Source organism: Lupinus angustifolius, unplaced genomic scaffold (assembly GCF_001865875.1).
Source record: "Lupinus angustifolius cultivar Tanjil unplaced genomic scaffold, LupAngTanjil_v1.0 Scaffold_643, whole genome shotgun sequence".
In the NCBI taxonomy this organism is placed as follows: domain Eukaryota; kingdom Viridiplantae; phylum Streptophyta; class Magnoliopsida; order Fabales; family Fabaceae; genus Lupinus; species Lupinus angustifolius.
The window spans coordinates 976-17,754 of record NW_017727969.1 but is presented as its reverse complement, the minus strand read 5'-3'; the positions used below and the strand labels follow the sequence as shown (position 1 = coordinate 17,754).

Below are 16,779 nucleotides of genomic sequence, written 5' to 3'. Positions count from 1 at the left end.
ATTATAATTTTTGTGTGTTTATGATAATGTTTAGTCTAAAGTGAGAAATGTGGTTAATTAATGTGGTTGTCGTGGTTAATTAGGATTATATGATTTTTGTAAAAATTAAATAATGTGAAGGGCAAAATAAGAAGTGATAATTACACTCCAGTAAAAGTTACCTTATGTTTTAACGTATATAAATAGATATAGAAGTATATATACGAGTAGAATAAATTTGCGGATAAATTTGAGTTCAGTATTTTATAATATCATGTTATGTTCTAACTAACGTCTGAATGTTTATATAAAATAATTGAACTCTGAAATAAGACAAAATAATCATTACGTTAAGATAAAATGTGGATAGAAAGATATGAGTTGGAGATTCCAAAAATCCTTCAAACCCTTCTCATTGGTTGTGAGTTATTACAAACTTGCACTCTTGTGTTCCTAACCACACATCTGAAGATTTTCTTTCCCTAGTTCCTACATAATAATGTTACACACACTTCCATTCAACAAGTTTCTGTGAGCCATTCATATTGTGTTCTATAAAAGTAATTTAAGGTTTCAAGTTTCCACTATAGAATCTGATATAAGGCGTTGAAGCAATGGCAGCAGCAACATTAATGGCAGCCACAGCTAGCTCCAGCACTGTCCTTAAACAAACCACTTTCCTTAGCCAAAACAAAGGAACAAATGCCAACCCTCTTAGAGATTTTGTCTCCATGGGAAATGGAAAATACACCATGGTACTTATTAGTATTTTATACTTGTATTCTAAGAGTTTTTAGTGTTTTTTTTGGGTTGTGTTGTGTGGCTTATATAGTGGAGTTTGTATTCATGAATGATTAGGGAAATGAATTGTGGTATGGACCAGACAGGGTGAAATACTTGGGACCCTTTTCAGCTCAGACACCTTCATACTTGAATGGAGAATTCCCAGGGGATTATGGATGGGACACTGCTGGGTTATCTGCTGACCCTGAAGCATTTGCCAAGAATAGGGCTCTTGAGGTTAGATACAGTGTCTCTTTTGTTATTCTTTTTTACCCCTCAAAGATTTCATGTTTGCACAATTAATCATTCATTAAGCTTCTGTATACTAAAGAATGATATGATATATCCTAGAAACAGTTTATCTGCTTACGGGGATAAGATTGCGTACATTTACCTCCTCAGACCCTACATTTTTAGTGCACTAGACTGCATTTTTAGTTCATTTCAATCAAGGGAGATCCTACATACTAAAGAATGTTAATTGCCTTTTCTGATTTAGTATAGGATGTTACTTCTAAACAAAAGTAGTAATAGCATTCAACAAACAACTAGTGCAAGGAAACTACCTGAAAGCAAGAACTTCAATTTCTATTTTGCAAATAGAATATTTTCTTGGTGGGCCTGTCATATCATGAGTAGTGCTAGACATGAAATTCACTTATAGTCTTATACACACATCACCTCATATATACTCAATTTTCACCATATGATTACAGTTAGTCTCATATCATTTTCTGCACACTTGCAATCTGATTCTCCACTGCACACAATATATATTATTCTTGTATCATTTGCTATAAAATGAGATATACTAAATTGTGATGTGAAATAAGGTGATTCATGGGCGTTGGGCGATGCTTGGAGCACTAGGCAGCATCACACCAGAAGTGCTTGAAAAGTGGGTTAGAGTAGACTTCAAGGAACCAGTTTGGTTCAAAGCTGGAGCTCAAATCTTCTCAGAAGGTGGCCTTGACTATCTGGGGAACCCGAACCTTGTTCATGCACAAAGCATTCTAGCAGTGCTAGGCTTCCAAGTTGTTCTGATGGGACTTGTAGAAGGGTTCAGGATCAATGGCCTTCCCGGTGTAGGAGAGGGTAATAACCTCTACCCTGGGGGTCAGTACTTTGACCCTCTTGGTCTTGCTGATGACCCTGACACTTTTGCTGAGCTTAAAGTGAAGGAGATCAAGAATGGCAGATTGGCTATGTTCTCCATGTTTGGTTTCTTTGTCCAAGCCATTGTCACTGGTAAAGGCCCTCTTGAGAATCTCTTGGATCACCTTGACAACCCTGTTGCTAACAATGCTTGGGTCTATGCCACTAAGTTTGTACCTGGTTCTTAAGCATTATATTATCTATGCTTGTAATGTATGAATGACATGGAAATTTCTCTGTAGATTATTATCACAAATATGTCAATTAGTGTTTTTTAAAGTTCATTTCAATCAAGGGAGATCCTACATTAATATCTTTAAACAAGAACATAAGGCAATATAAAAAGTGAGTAAAAATAAATAAATATGTTGAGTTTAAAAATAAAGAGTCATGATTTTCGCACCCCGATTTTCGGCCGAACACTAGTCACGCAACTAATTTGGAGTCACCACCATGTTTTTTACGGTCAAAACGTGAAAAACCCTTTCGATGCCCAAATAACGGAAATACTTGGCCTTTGAACTAGATCTTTAGACTCGGGAGTCGGTTACGGATCGGGGAAGGTATTACGTCTTGCCCGCCCATTATCAAACGGTACCCGCATTTATCGCATAAAACTAAGTATACTCAAAAGCTTATGAATTCGGTATTTGTTTTTTGGTAAGTAAGAAGGTCTAACTCTGGACTACACCACCTTATCCATATTTAAGAGAGAGAATAGGCAGTTCAAGATCGCACACCGCTATTCAACTCAAATAGAATAGGAAGATAAGACTCAGGTTGGATATCACTTACTCGGACCCTAAAGTTTTTTAAGAGTTTTGATTTTAAATAAAGTTAATCCTGCAACTCTAAGAAAAAGAAACATAAGCCTCTTAAGTTCTTTTTTAGACGGCATAATATACCCATGTAAAACCCATATACAATACAAATAACAAACACTACAATGAATAAGACATAACAAAATAAAATAAGAACTAACAGTAACTAAACACTAAAATTCAAACAATATATATATATATGCCGGCTAAACAGTAAAGCCGAAATAATGGATTGATGCATAGGTAGTTTTTTAAATAAACATACATGAAACAAATAACTAAACAAAAGAAAAAGAAGTTTTAAAAAACAAAGGAACTAGAAAACGAAGGCGCTGGAAGAAGATAAAGGAGAAGAAGACCCATTCCTTTTGACTTATGTTTTAGTTGATACCATAGGATTAATGAACATGGAGTAATAGAATGAAAATGGTAATGGTTATGTCAAAGTAACGTAATATGAAATATGTATATATAAAAATGACTTTTAACAATGGAAAAAAACAGAACAGTGAGTTAAAAACTGCTGAGTGTGTTTTAAAATGAGATAAGGCTACTTATCTGGTTGTTGATGTTCTTCTATTCATTTTTGCGAGAAAGTGCATATATTTTGTTCAAAGATAAGAGCGTTGAAGTAATGGTGTGGTATCTACTGAGTTTTTATGTTAGGATAAGATTTTTTTTTGTTTATGCCATAGGATTAATGTTCATGAAATTATAAAATGAAAATGATAGTGTTAATGTATCAAGATATGAAATATGGCATGTATATAACAATGAGTTTAAACAAGAAATGAAAAAATGTAACACTGAGTTGAGATGGGTCTAAGAAAGAGATGAACCTTCTATATTGTCTTGGTTAATGGATCCTCCTCCTCTCCGTTCTTGGTTTGCCAAAAAATCTGCTCAAGATACTCTAGTAACTGCTTAGTGTTTAAGGATAACCTAGGTTGTAATATGGTTTAAGGATGGGGTTATCAGATTTATTTTTAAAAAAAGTTGCACAATGTGTTTTGAAAATGAGATAAGGCTGTTGAGTGTGTGTTTTAAAATGAAATAAGGCTACTTATCTACTTGTTGATGTTCTTCTATTCATTTTTGCTAGAAAGTGTCGATGTTTTCTTTAAAGATAAGATCGTTGAAGTAATGGTGTGGTAGCTAATTTTTTGTGTTAGGATAAGATTGCTTTTTTTTTTTGTTTATGCTATAGGATTCATAGGATTCATGTTCATGAAATTATAAAATGAAAATGGCAGTGTTAATGTATCAAGATATGAAATATGTGCATGTATATAACAATGAGTTTAAACAAGAAATGAAAAAATGTAACAGTGGGTTGAGATGGGTTTAAGAAAGAGATGAATCTTCTACATTGTCTTGGTTAATGGAGTCTCGTCCTCTCCCTTCTTGGTTTGCCAAAAAAAGCTGCTCAAGGTACTATAGTAACCGCTTAGTGTTTCAGGATAACCTAAGTTGGATGGGTCTGTCAGATTTTAAATAAAAAGCTGCACAATATGTATTTCAAAAATGAGATAAGGCCGCTGAGTGTGTAAGGTTAGTACTAAGTGGGGCAATTTATAGCCTCACTTAGATTTAGGTTAGGGTTAAGGAAGAGTTTTAAGTAATTGTTGCTTAGTTCTATCAGTGTTCCTTAATCACAAACCAGCCCATGAACTCCTTTAAAATTTTAGAAAGACCCCAGACGAAATTGGTATTCACAATGATCAATTTTGGTGTACAAATAAAATAATGGAACTCTTGTGATAAACAAGTCCCTGCCATTATTTACTTATCTTAGAACTACAAAACCAGCATAGAATTACTCTGATCAATATAAAAAGTAAATAACATGGATAGTGGATACTATTACTGGTTGCCATTCTTGCAGATGCCAAGAGAAACAGTTAACAAAATGTCATAATGTCCTAGTCAATTACTAATACACATTTTGCAGAAATATGATGTTATTTCAAGACCATTATTCTCATGTGTGGGAAAAATGGAGCACTTCTAACTAGACGTTTATGTAGAGAGAACATATATGAGCAACAAAAGAGACAATTGTCCCCATTACATTGAAGATACCAATACTTAATATCTTTGGAGCTGAGTTTTAGATCACATCAGCAACAGAATATACATGTTTTTCACTGAAAAACAAGTATACATGAGCATAATAGATTATTCAATACAACTATGACACCTTCATGTCTACAATTATGTACAGCCTAAAACACTCCCACCAGGTAATAAAATTGGTAGATATACAATTAATTTCCCTTCACCAGCTAGAAGAATGCTAACATTAACACTTGATCATGTGTCCTGGTGACATATAGAAGAAGCAGCTCCTCAAAAGGACAGTTTATGTCAACAATCATTTGACCGTTTTGGCTGAATCCTTCAGCTTTTCAATAGTTCACCAAAGAGTGTTGGGAAACTGAATGTTATTATGCCCTCGAGCTTACTTTTTCCCACCATGTCCGTCGACTTTTCCCCGCGTCTGATTTATGAAGCCTTGCTTTTGTCTCTTGTAATCTAACCTTGTATTGCTTCTTCCATCCCTCAAATCTATGTTTAAGTTTCAGAAGTTGTTGAATATTATTCACATTAGCAGACTGCTGCCCGGGTTTGACCTCGTTCAGAACTTTCATTTCATCATCAAAGTTATGTCTCCGCTGCTCAAATTCCTTCATCAGATTGCTAACTGTAGTCAAAGTACCATTACACTGTCTCCCTCCATCAGGGGCACAGAGACCACTCATAAACTTCATAGGTGTGCTCACAGAAGTTGTACGAGATCCCATCGAAGTAGCATCTTCAGAATCATAGTAGCAAGGAAAAGTAACACCATGTATTGCAGGTTGAACAGTACCGTTCTCAGAAGCAAGACTCTTTCTAGCAGCAACAAGACTCATCTGCATTGGACTTGGATTAGAGAATATTCTATAGAATTTTAAAACCCTTTATTCACCTGATTAACCAGTAAAAGCTACAACAAACTCATAGTGGATCACAAAATCAACAGAAACAAATTACTCTGAGCTTAATTTTTTCTCTTAATAGTGATGCCAAACTAGCATGTTATTAGCGACGAAAAACTAGGTACATCCATTTTGATATCAAACTAGCAAGTTATAAAACTTCCACCTAACTCTTCCTTGACAAGACTAACACGAGTTATCCAAGTTCAGTTTTTTGATGAAATTTATTTGGTTATGGTGAAGAGGAATAGCAAGGACTCATTTATGTAGTTAAACAAAATAGTTAGGTTTAACTTGATCTGAGAAATCAACTGCATCCATTACAATAGCACAATAGTTTGTCAAAAATTGAGGACTCATCCAAACTTACTTGCAAAGATGCCATCTGTTTTTGCCACGCATCCTCCACCGATTTCATCTTTGCCTCATATTCAGCCCACCTTTCCTCAGACTGTTTTAGCCGTTCCTTCAATTCACTATTTTCCTCTTCCTTTTGCTCTGCGATCGCTTCTGCATTGCCAACCCGCATTTGGAGTTCTTCTAAGGCTGATTGAAGCTGCTCTTTGGACATATCTTGCTGAAACCATAACAAAACAGAAAGATCTTAATCATGAGTTGTTGGGAGCTTTCTAAAAGATAAATAGGAAATTTAATGGTTTATCTATAATAAATTATGTGCTACCATATATGGATAACTACATTCTTGCTCATTTTGAATAATTTCCAATTATTATAACAAATATGGGAATCTTAAATTCCCACAGTCTAAGAAATACTACTGAAGGATGGTCAGAAATGAACTGAAAATAGCATGATGTTAGATTCGGCATTCCAAATTGCCACAAGTTTTTAGTCAGAGAGAAAGAAATAAGAACAAGAAAATATCTTGTTCCCATACGCAATAACAATAACTGTAAAATGACCACATAGATGGAGTTATCTAAGTTAAACACCAAGAAATGTGACCGGAGTGAAGTGCTAGTAAAATACCTTCACTTCTGCCATCTCCACACGTGATTTCCGCCTAGGTTTTGCATTTTCAGGATATCTCTTCAACTTATTCAAGCCACTGGCACCCCTTCGAACCAGCCACCCACGAATTACTGCATGAAAAGGAAAGGTATAATATAAATAAGCCAATAACATGCAACATTCCACCTGAGGGAAAATTCCACCGTAAAACAGAACCATACTGACCAGATTGTAGTAGTATGATTGCATGCATCTCCTCAAGTTTTTTGGTATAATTTGTTATGGAAGATTTCACTGTAACACCATATTTCCTTCTCGTAATTTCTCCACGAACAACTGAAATGTAACCAATATAGCAATTGAAAATACAATCTTGAACCAATGTTATGAATAATTGTCAAAGAATGTTACGATTTTAGTTATCAATTTAGGCATATAAAGTTCATAAATGAATGTATATCAATGAGGTCTTTTAATTGGATATTAGAAGTAGAAGGCAAACTGCACAGTCGTTTTTTGTTGTTGTCAATATTATGTTTTATGAAAAATATTACACTTGACAATTTTGCGTAGAACTGAAGAAAAATGTGTATAATGCCAAGAAATAGCAGATAATTCTGTTGCAAATGAAACTGATAATGATTCTGGCAGTACATGATTGTAATGTTGTCACTCCATTTGTAAATTCACAGAAAAAACTGCGAGCTTGATAACCGCGGTAGCATTTTTGAATCCCGAGTATTCCTTGCAAAACCTGTTTTCTCTTATCCTCCAACACACCAATCTGAAAAACCAACCAGGGCAGAAAACAAACCAGGTGAGAGAAACCATAATATGAACGAAAAGAAACTCAAATTAAACCAAGACATGACAGTTTCAGCATATAATGATTGAGCTCTTTAGGGTCTGTTTGCGAGTTGATTTTTAGAGGGGAAGGAAGGGAAAAGAAAGGCTTGAGAGCCATCTAACAAGTGTATTTCATGGCTCCCAAGCTTTCCTTTTCCCTCCCTAGCTCTCCAAAAATCAACTCGCAAACAGACCCTTAAAGTACAATTTTGATGAGTGAAAGCATGACTTGTCTTCCATAATACCAAATTATAGTCAGGTAGTTATAAATCTAATTACATGATTCAGGGTAAAAAGCACAGAAAGTACAAGAAGGAATTCCAGCTCCCAAAACAGAAGAGTGAGAAAAATCATTGACACACCTGCTGTGCTCGAAGATACAGTTTGGTGTAGCCAACTTGGTACATTTCAAAAGGAATATGAAATTGTTGCAGAACAGATACAGAGATGCTTAATGGATCCTGAGATACATTAGCCTCAGAAAGCAGAAACCCATACCTAGATGCATGAAGGAACAGAATCAACCACCATTCAAGATAATCCTAAAAACATAGGAGGTTTCGTCACTACCTTCTGGAGAACTCTTGATGAGTCATTCGAGTAGGATATCCAACCCTTGAAATTCTAGCAGCCTCTAGAACTCCACAGCACCTGAGCTGTTGTAGGACAAGGTCTTCATCATAAATGCCTGGAAGCTGCTTATTATTTGGCCTTATGCAGCGAATAAAGTGAGGTTTGGTGCTCTCCAACTGATGGATCAACTTGAACAATTGACCCTAAAATTATGAAAGTAGTTAGACTAATTACCCTCACTTTATGGCATTTCACATATTTCTAAGTATACTCCTAGCATTTATGTGCTGTGTGATTAAATAATGTCATTATCAGGATAAAGTTAATTGTCCGGCCGGAATCATCTCCTGCACATATGTCCTAATCTTATGTAAGAAGCCATAACAATCATTTCTTTCCAAATATTTGTGAAGCTATAATGAGCTCAGGAAATGCTACAAACCTTGAACTTTGTTCCAACACCCTGCTTCTGTGAGTTCAATGCAACTGTGTGGAGGAAATTTGATTGACTCTCAGACTTGCTAAACATTTTAGAGAAAAATTGCAGCAGTTCACAATTACATGATGACAGGAGTTGGAGAGAATCAGAAGGCAGTGTATCTCTGTTCTTTTCTAGAAAGCCATTTGTATCATACAAAACCTGGTAGAGGTCCAGATGTTAGTGAAAAGTGAAATCACAATCTATAAAACAAAATTGTCTTCCATGGTATACATTCTACAATACTAAAGTCATAGACAAAAAATTAGAAAGAAGGATTTGCCTATATCTACTTAGCAAAAAAGTTCAGCTATAAAACATCTCTAAGATGCGTGACTGCATGCTTTACATCTGAATGACATTGTTCCCAAATGTTTCTATTGTATGAAGTAAAGGACCCAAAATTCAATGTCATAAGATATTAAGTGGCACGTAAAGAAAGACAATAAAAAACACCAGGAAGAGAACAAGGCACCATCATATTTAGAAACAACTAAAGATATCATATTCAGAAACTTCGTCCTTTGCAAATCACATATCGTAAAAGATTATATTCCAGATAATACAAGAGACAGGTTACTATAAACAGATGTTAGTACTGTTGTTTCTATAGTCTTATGTTTTACTATGAATACCAAGATGTTTAAACATTATATTCTAGTGTTTATGCAATATTGGGGAAAAGAATGCAAAATTATAACAAGTACATTGAAAGATTAATTCAAATTTACAAATTACAATAAAGCATATCTGGAAGCAACTAACTACCAGAGCTCCTAAAATATTGTGCAGCAACTAACCTCCCCGGTATAGTGACGAACACTGAAAGCTCTGCCTCTTTGCTCCTTGAAGCAAGGATTAGCATCCAGGTGCTGCTGAAGTTTGTTGGCAAATGTTAGATCAGAAGCCTTGGGCAAACTTGATTCCTGATCCAACAAAGAGAGTAGACCAAGAGGTTTCTGCACATTTTGCAACGGATTAAATAATGACTACAGTAATCACAAAGAATAATGTGAATGCAGCCGCTGGGAGACCAGAATGCAAAATATCTAAAAAAGGGCATCCCATTGCTCGAGGCTCCCACCTAGAGGGATCTGGGGAGGGTAGATATACACAGCCTTACCCCCAAAAGTGGAGAGGTTGTTTCCGGGATTTGAAAATAATATGCTTTATTGAAAAGCATAATGTCTGGAAATGAATGAAACTACTACCATAACAAAGACTTTATTTCCAGGGAAAGAGGAATGACTTGAATTACCTTCTCAAAGAGATCCAAGCACTCTTGATTGTCCTCAAAATCTATTTTAGTCCAATCAATGCCATCAGATTTGTAGTCCTGAAACAAAACCAAAAAATAGGTAAATTACAATGTTTCTGTCATGTATATCAACTCTATTGAAGAACAGATGCTTATTGTGATATTAAATGAAAAGAAACATAATTGCTGGATTCACACAGTGGCAATTAAATTAAAGATACTCAGGCATCAAAACAGCATTTGATAGAGTCCAGCAGCATGAAGCAGGCCCCAGGGGTCAACTCATTGATCAAACGAGTCACGTGCTCAACCTTTGGCATGTTTACACCAGGAGAAACAAACCAAAAGAGAATGACTAGGTGAGGTTGCAGAAAGAGAGAGTATGATTGCAGAAGTTTGGTAGTGCATGGACTGATTTTGGTTGAAATAGCAAGAGAGAGTGGTAGGAGGTATCTTTTTGGAAAATAACATTAAGTTGGTTATGGGTAGAGGGCGATAGCGCTCTATAGGGGCTTTTCTATGGGACAATAGACACTATTCTATTGTATTTCTTTTTCTCAGTTTTATTTCTGTTCATTGATGTTATTGCTTAATTTGATATCATTGACACTAGTTTGTATCAGCATTCTTAAAACACAAGAACACAATCACAATTCGCTGAAATGTGTCACACTATTGTATCCAAATTAAAGGTAAGAGGCATCACAATACACAGCAATATTAACTTATTAACACTTAAGATAGTTGCAAACCTCCTGCTCAAGTTTAAATAAATGTCGAATGAAATGTTGCTGAAGCCTCTCATTGGCATAATTTATACAGAACTGTTCAAAGTTGTTTTTCTGAAAAAGAGGATCAAGAAACCATTAGATCACATACAAGACTTAGAACATATACAATATTCGTTGAAACATGAGTATAACATTCATACGGACTGCACACCTTGAGGGACTCAAACCCATAAATATCAAGGATACTTATGGATTTACTAGTACATTTTTTATCCACTTCAAGTGAATTGTTAAGTTGTTCTACTAGCCACTCAAACAAGCTTGAATAAATAAACTTTGCAGTTGCATCTCTGGTATCAATTGCCTGAACATAGAATGTGAAACCCAAAAAAAGTTAAATAGAGCATTTAGGAGCCAAAGAAAATAAAACAATTGAGTTGTTTAATTTCTAAACACACCTGCTGTAATGTCGACCCTTTAACAATGGCACCATCACCAGATTGGGTTTTATGGGTAGATAATGCTGTCATTAATTCCTGGGAGCTGCAACCCATGAGCAAGGCAGCACTGGTTACAGCTGCCAAAACAGTTAGATAAATTAATTTCACTTTTATGTTGTAAGTGAAATTTCATATATGCACTCAACTTAATATTTTAATCGCAGTTAAACTGAAACACTTCAAAGTCCTTTCATACACAACATGGGGAAAAAACATAATTTGGATCAGTATAGTATATAGGACATTTGAAAGAATTTAAGTCCCATCTTGCATTAAGAATTCAATGATACATAAAACAGCACAAGGTGCAAGTAGTCCATCAAGGCATGATATATACGCTATGAATCTCACCTTCATCATCGACAACCTCAATGTGATTTTCACTATCAATAACTTGGAATGATATATTTCCCAGCCATAGGATTGCAGCAAGCATCTTAAAGATCAGCTCTTGATCCTCTTCGCAAATTCTAACAGTATCAAGCGCTTTCTGTGGGAAACACAGATGAAAGATGGGGGTGACATGAGACCTTAGGAGGCCATAAACAAAGTTAAAGAGGTTGTTGTACATGGAAGAAACTGTCAAGTAAATACCATCAGCTGGTGAAACTTTTTAGCATCATCGACGTTGCAAATTGTCATGCAGTCACTCTGATTAAGATATTTATAATCACTGACTGATCTAAGATTTAGTCTCTCTGCAGAGGATAGAATATGAATCCATATGAGTGAACTTGTTTATATATTCAACTAAGTTGGTGAAGAAAACACAATGCAGAGATAACTTATAATTTCACATGCAGAAATGGATGTTGATTAATTTGTACAACAACAACAACCAATTGACGAAACCTTAATCCCACTAGGTGAAGTCAGCTATATGAATCTAACGGCGCCATAATGCATGAATTTTAATAATTGTCCCTTTAAAATAGTATAATTCTTTCACAATGTATAAATGAATGGACTTCCTTAAAAATAATACTATGCTAAATGCCATTCCAACACTTGGCTAATAAATCCATACATTTAAGCATATATGTGATATGTCATAGGAGAAATGATTAAACACATAAAAGAACACAAGTATCCAAATCAGTTGATAGATTGCTAAGAAAATACACCTTTAAGACCAGATGAAGCTCCAGCACAAAGCTGATAAAATATGTGATATGATCTCTCACTGCTGCCCAGTTGAACCACTCTTGACTGCTCACAGGAGACATGATTATTTCAGAAGTGAAAAACTACAAACATTTAGTTCAAATAGGAAATTGCAAATTACCTTTTCTAACAGAACTGTTCGAGTATGGGTTGGGTTAAGACAAACACAGCCAAAAAACAAGTCAATTTCAATAGAAATGGGAATAAAAAATGAGCACATCTGAAGTAACATATAAAGCTTGAACATGCTTACAAGTTTGAACCTTGGCCCTGCATATTTTACCCATTGAGCTGAAATGAATTTCAATCAACTTTCCCTGAACCAAAGTCAAAATGTAAATCAATTAAATTTCTCAGCCTTTAAAAATCACCCATAATTGCTTAGGTATCTTCAAAAATTAAAACAACAACAACCAAACATTAATCGCAATAGATGAGGTCAGCTACATTGAGCAAACAACACTATAATGCTCTACCATAAATAATTCATTAACAAAGTGTTGATTTCCAAATCATTGTTGATAATTTCACCAATGGTTTCCAAACCTTGGCCTCATCTATAAGTTGGACTAACCTCCATTAGATTCACGCTCCTTATTGGGGATTCTACCGATCTCCTCCCACATGCCAAACCACCTTTTCTACAACAGAAGTTACCCTAACTTTCTCTCTAATGCATTCATTTCTTATCCTATCTTGTGTAGTGGATTCTCTCATCCAACACAACACTCTCATATCTACTACATTGATTGTATTCTCTTGTTGACATTTTACCGCCAACCAGTCATTTCAATACAATATTGCAAGCCTTATAGTTTATTCATATATTACCGCTAACCAGTCATTGAGTGGCAAGTTTCTATCATATATTGCATGTGACACACTTCTCCATTTTATTCACCCTGCTTGATCCTATGGTTTACATCCCCATATATTTCCAATTGTTATGTAAGATTGACCCAAGATACTTATATCTTGTGACTTGTGATATGGTATAATCTTCAATTTCCACTTCTACGGTAGAATTTGTGTGTCTCTTGCTAAACTTACGCTCTATATATTACGTTTTACTTATACGAAATTCATGTGCTTCCAAAGCTTGTCTCCATATTCCTACATCTCATTTGTTTTCTCTCTTGAGTCACCAACTAAGATGATATCATCTACAAAAAGCATGCATCAATAAGCACATCCAAGACCAAAGTAAAAAGATATGAGCTTAAAGTTGATCCTTGGTGTAAGCCTAAAGCAATAAGAAATTCTTCTGAGACCCCATATTGTGTTCTCACATTAGTCTTAGCCCCATTATCGATATAGTTGATTACTCGGATGGAGGCAATACATACTCATTTCTTCTCTAGAGCTTTCCATAATACTTTTATAGGCACCCTATGATACACCTTCTCCAAACCAATGAAAACCATGTTTAAGTCATTTTAGTTCCTTCGACATCACTCTATCAAACGTCATAGCAAGTAAATTACCTCCATGGTCAACCTCCCTTGCATAAAACCAAATTATTTTCGGTAATATGTGTCTTGCTCTAACCTTCACTCAATTATATCTCCCATAACTTCATAGTATGAACTATAAGCTTAATCCCCATATAGTTCGCACAATTTTGTATATGTCTCATATTCTAATAAGTTGGGATTAATATGTTCCTCTTTCATTCATTTGACATCCTCTTAGACCTTATAATCTCATTAAATACCTTTGTGAGCCGACTAATGACCCGCTTTCCTAAAACCTTCCAACCCTCAATAGGGATATTATCCCATCCAACTGCTTTGTTATTATTTATAATTTTCAATGATACATTTACCTCTGATTCTCAATTATGTAATAAAATGTACAATTTTGATCCTCCTCTCTAGTATTTATCCTATCTGAGTGCAAAATCTCTTGGGTCGTCATTGAATAACTTGTGAAAGTAAGATTAAAATTAAAAAATGTTATGAACATACTTGATGGAAACCTAGCAAGCTATAGAAATTTTATAAAACAATAGCAGGAGCAATTTCCATTATACTTAAGAGAAACACAAACTCACAAATCTGCTAGAGTTTTCATTCCTAGATGTTTTTGCATTCCCAAAAGCTTCTAGTATACAATTTGTTTGAAGAATTTCATTTTCTATCCCACAACTGCCACCTCCAAGAGCAACTAAGTATTGGATGACAATTTTTGCCGTCTCTGTCTTCCCAGATCCACTCTCACCACTGCAAACAAAATTCCTAAAGTTACTATTAACAAGTAAAGTAGCAATTATATCGTATTATTATTATGACAATTCAATGCTAGTGATTACAGAAACATAAATTAATCATCATAAGTAAAACAATGCTCCCAATGTGCTAAGTTGCTGACCTTATGATTATTGATTGATTTAGTTCATCTGCAAGATGCAACAACCAAATAAAAAACCTTTATAAAACATATAATTCAGGTACATCATAAAGATCTCAAAGGAAAAGACACAAGGGAGAAGTTCATTCACCTCTTATCATATCATTATAAGCTGCATCTGCCAAAGCATAAACATGATGACTATCACTAAATTTTTGCCCGTAACCTGAGATATGACCAGTGCCGTAAATCTGGAGATCTTTGAAGGGATTGAATGCAATCAGGATGGGCCCTGCTTTACTCTACACACAGAAAGAACAAACAGCATATGAGAACATATAGATGATGATGGTCGGCGAAGTAAACGAAAAGGGCAGAGAAAAATAAATACATACATAAATCATCTCCTTAGAATATCTAAACTTAAGATTGTGAATAACTGATGGCTCATTCAAATAACTGAGCTTGATAAGATCATCCACACCCTCTAAAATATCAGGATTAGCTGGTAGGAGTTCTGATCTTGCCACTTTCATAACCTGAAGTAACAACTCAATGGCATAAACAACATGTCACCTTGCATACTCATAATTGAACACTATCTTTCAAAGAGTAGAAAAGCTTGAAAACTTACCTTTCCATTTGATAGTAAAACAGATGCTTTCTCTCCTGAGGATGACCGTATAGTTCCTAGTTCCCACTGCCATCTCGGTTGCTTACACCAAACACGAAGTTTCTAGAGGAGACAACCACAAAAGAATTAACATGAAGCTCATACATAACTCTAAAATCTAAATAGATAATAGCTAGAAACATAATTTTTATAAGGAACAAGGGCTAAAAACCAAAGTAGCAATTAAGCAAGAAATATTCATCATCCAAGTTAATGCAACAGCTTATATTTAAACACCGATCAGGAATCAACAACACTCACAGGACATAACTCAACCCTTTTTATTTGTTGTTACCTTTTTGATGAAATAAGAAATGGTGTCATTTTCCAACTCTCCAATTTTCTCTGATGAAGCAGTAGATGTCAAAAGTGTTATGTTCTCTTCTGATGTAGCCATGTAAGGTGAATCCAAATCCATCTTCACCTTCTTGCTCCCAAAACTACTACTACTTCTCTTTTGTTCCAATCCCAACTCTTTTTCCTTCATTTTGCTATCTTCTTTGGCATCAAGTCCACTTGGCAGACACTCTCCAGCACTGTGATCACTGCTAACCTTGAAGTCATTGAAGTTGTTTGGCAAGGACCGCCTCGCCGGAGGAAGCCGGGCCTTTGAGGCCGGACGAGGCGGCAATGCCGGAGGCGAGTCCTTCCGCCTCTTTTCGTCTTCTTCGTCTTTCTGGCGAAGGGAATCAAGCATTACTTCCAGACTACTTCTCGCCAGAGAAGATGAAGAAGCTGATAGCATCATTTTGTTGGTTCCTCCAACAAAATTGGAAATTAAACAAAATCGCAAATTCAAGTACCCAACTCAATATTTCAACACCCCAGTTTGAGTTTCACCACTGCATTACGAAAAGATGAGAAATTGAAGATACCCTTTTGAGATTTGAGGTCCAGAACACTAGTTCAACGGTCTAACTAGGAATCAAAAAAATCGGTACAACGGAAAATACAAAGGAAAAACAAAATCAATGTTCTGAAAGAGATGAGAGTTGGTTTTTGCATGGATTAATTGAATTTTACAAATCAAGTATGCGCAACAGCACGGGTTTCTACTTTCTATTACTGAAAGCGTGAGTAACGAGGTTTGAAGAGTAAGAAGAAGAGTTTGAGAATAAGGTTAAGGACTTAAGGTTGTTGTGTTGTGAGAGAAAGCAATCTTCTTCTGAGAGAAAACAGAGAGAGATAGAAGCAATAGCGGATTTGTGAAAATTGCTTCTGTTCTGTGTGTTTCTAAAACCAAACATATAAAATTAAATAAATGACTGAGAACACTCACTTAAGTATATCACCTTCATTGAATGTACTATTTCAGAAATAATAAGAGGTGAGTGTAATTAAGTTAGATATTAAGAAATTTCTGTATAATTTACTGCAAATAAATAATAGAAAATGGCTTCTTTATTTGTTCTTCTTTGTTTCTCAGTGGGAAAAATCAGATAAGTTAAAATAATAGTTTTGAATTTAAATTTGAATTTTTTGTCGTGGTAGGAGTGGCGTGTGCATTTCTCTGCCA

The 16,779-nt window shown here is 35.3% G+C and overlaps 2 protein-coding genes across 3 annotated transcripts; one reads left to right on the top strand and one right to left on the bottom strand.

Moving 5' to 3' along the window:
* The first annotated feature begins 403 nt into the window (after positions 1 to 403).
* LOC109341766 (chlorophyll a-b binding protein 13, chloroplastic) lies at positions 404 to 2,201 on the top strand. The gene is made up of 3 exons (XM_019579738.1): positions 404 to 734; positions 838 to 999; positions 1,596 to 2,201. The coding sequence occupies exons 1-3, from the start codon at positions 594 to 596 to the stop codon at positions 2,103 to 2,105; spliced, it is 813 nt and encodes a 270-aa protein (XP_019435283.1). The 5' UTR covers positions 404 to 593; the 3' UTR covers positions 2,106 to 2,201.
* Positions 2,202 to 4,941: 2,740 nt separating this feature from the next.
* On the bottom strand, positions 4,942 to 16,483 carry LOC109341767 (myosin-2-like). 2 transcript variants are annotated; one of them, XM_019579740.1, is made up of 25 exons: positions 16,332 to 16,483; positions 15,559 to 16,210; positions 15,225 to 15,326; positions 14,986 to 15,129; positions 14,742 to 14,892; positions 14,612 to 14,639; positions 14,295 to 14,463; positions 12,495 to 12,558; positions 12,363 to 12,376; positions 12,202 to 12,286; positions 11,672 to 11,775; positions 11,429 to 11,567; positions 11,036 to 11,154; positions 10,789 to 10,941; positions 10,599 to 10,688; positions 9,847 to 9,924; positions 9,389 to 9,547; positions 8,553 to 8,750; positions 8,108 to 8,313; positions 7,900 to 8,035; positions 7,346 to 7,475; positions 6,917 to 7,027; positions 6,710 to 6,822; positions 6,090 to 6,296; positions 4,942 to 5,653 (listed from the first exon to the last, which is right to left on the bottom strand). In XM_019579740.1, the coding sequence occupies exons 2-25, from the start codon at positions 16,009 to 16,011 to the stop codon at positions 5,186 to 5,188; spliced, it is 3,621 nt and encodes a 1,206-aa protein (XP_019435285.1). In that variant the 5' UTR covers positions 16,012 to 16,210; positions 16,332 to 16,483; the 3' UTR covers positions 4,942 to 5,185. The 2 variants fall into 2 exon arrangements, with proteins under 2 accessions (XP_019435285.1, XP_019435284.1); XM_019579739.1 differs by having other exon boundaries at positions 15,559 to 16,483.
* Between the last annotated feature and the right edge of the window lie 296 nt (positions 16,484 to 16,779).

Coding starts and splice junctions, on each gene's coding strand:
- LOC109341766 (XM_019579738.1), top strand. CDS start 594: ATGGCAGCAGCAACATTAATGGCAGCCACAGCTAGCTCCAGCACTGTC. Junction 735..837: donor GAAATGGAAAATACACCATG/GTACTTATTAGT, acceptor ATGAATGATTAG/GGAAATGAATTGTGGTATGG. Junction 1,000..1,595: donor CCAAGAATAGGGCTCTTGAG/GTTAGATACAGT, acceptor ATGTGAAATAAG/GTGATTCATGGGCGTTGGGC.
- LOC109341767 (XM_019579739.1), bottom strand. CDS start 16,011: ATGATGCTATCAGCTTCTTCATCTTCTCTGGCGAGAAGTAGTCTGGAA. Junction 7,476..7,899: donor TGTATCTTCGAGCACAGCAG/GTGTGTCAATGA, acceptor TTGGTTTTTCAG/ATTGGTGTGTTGGAGGATAA. Junction 5,654..6,089: donor AACAGATGGCATCTTTGCAA/GTAAGTTTGGAT, acceptor AGTCCAATGCAG/ATGAGTCTTGTTGCTGCTAG.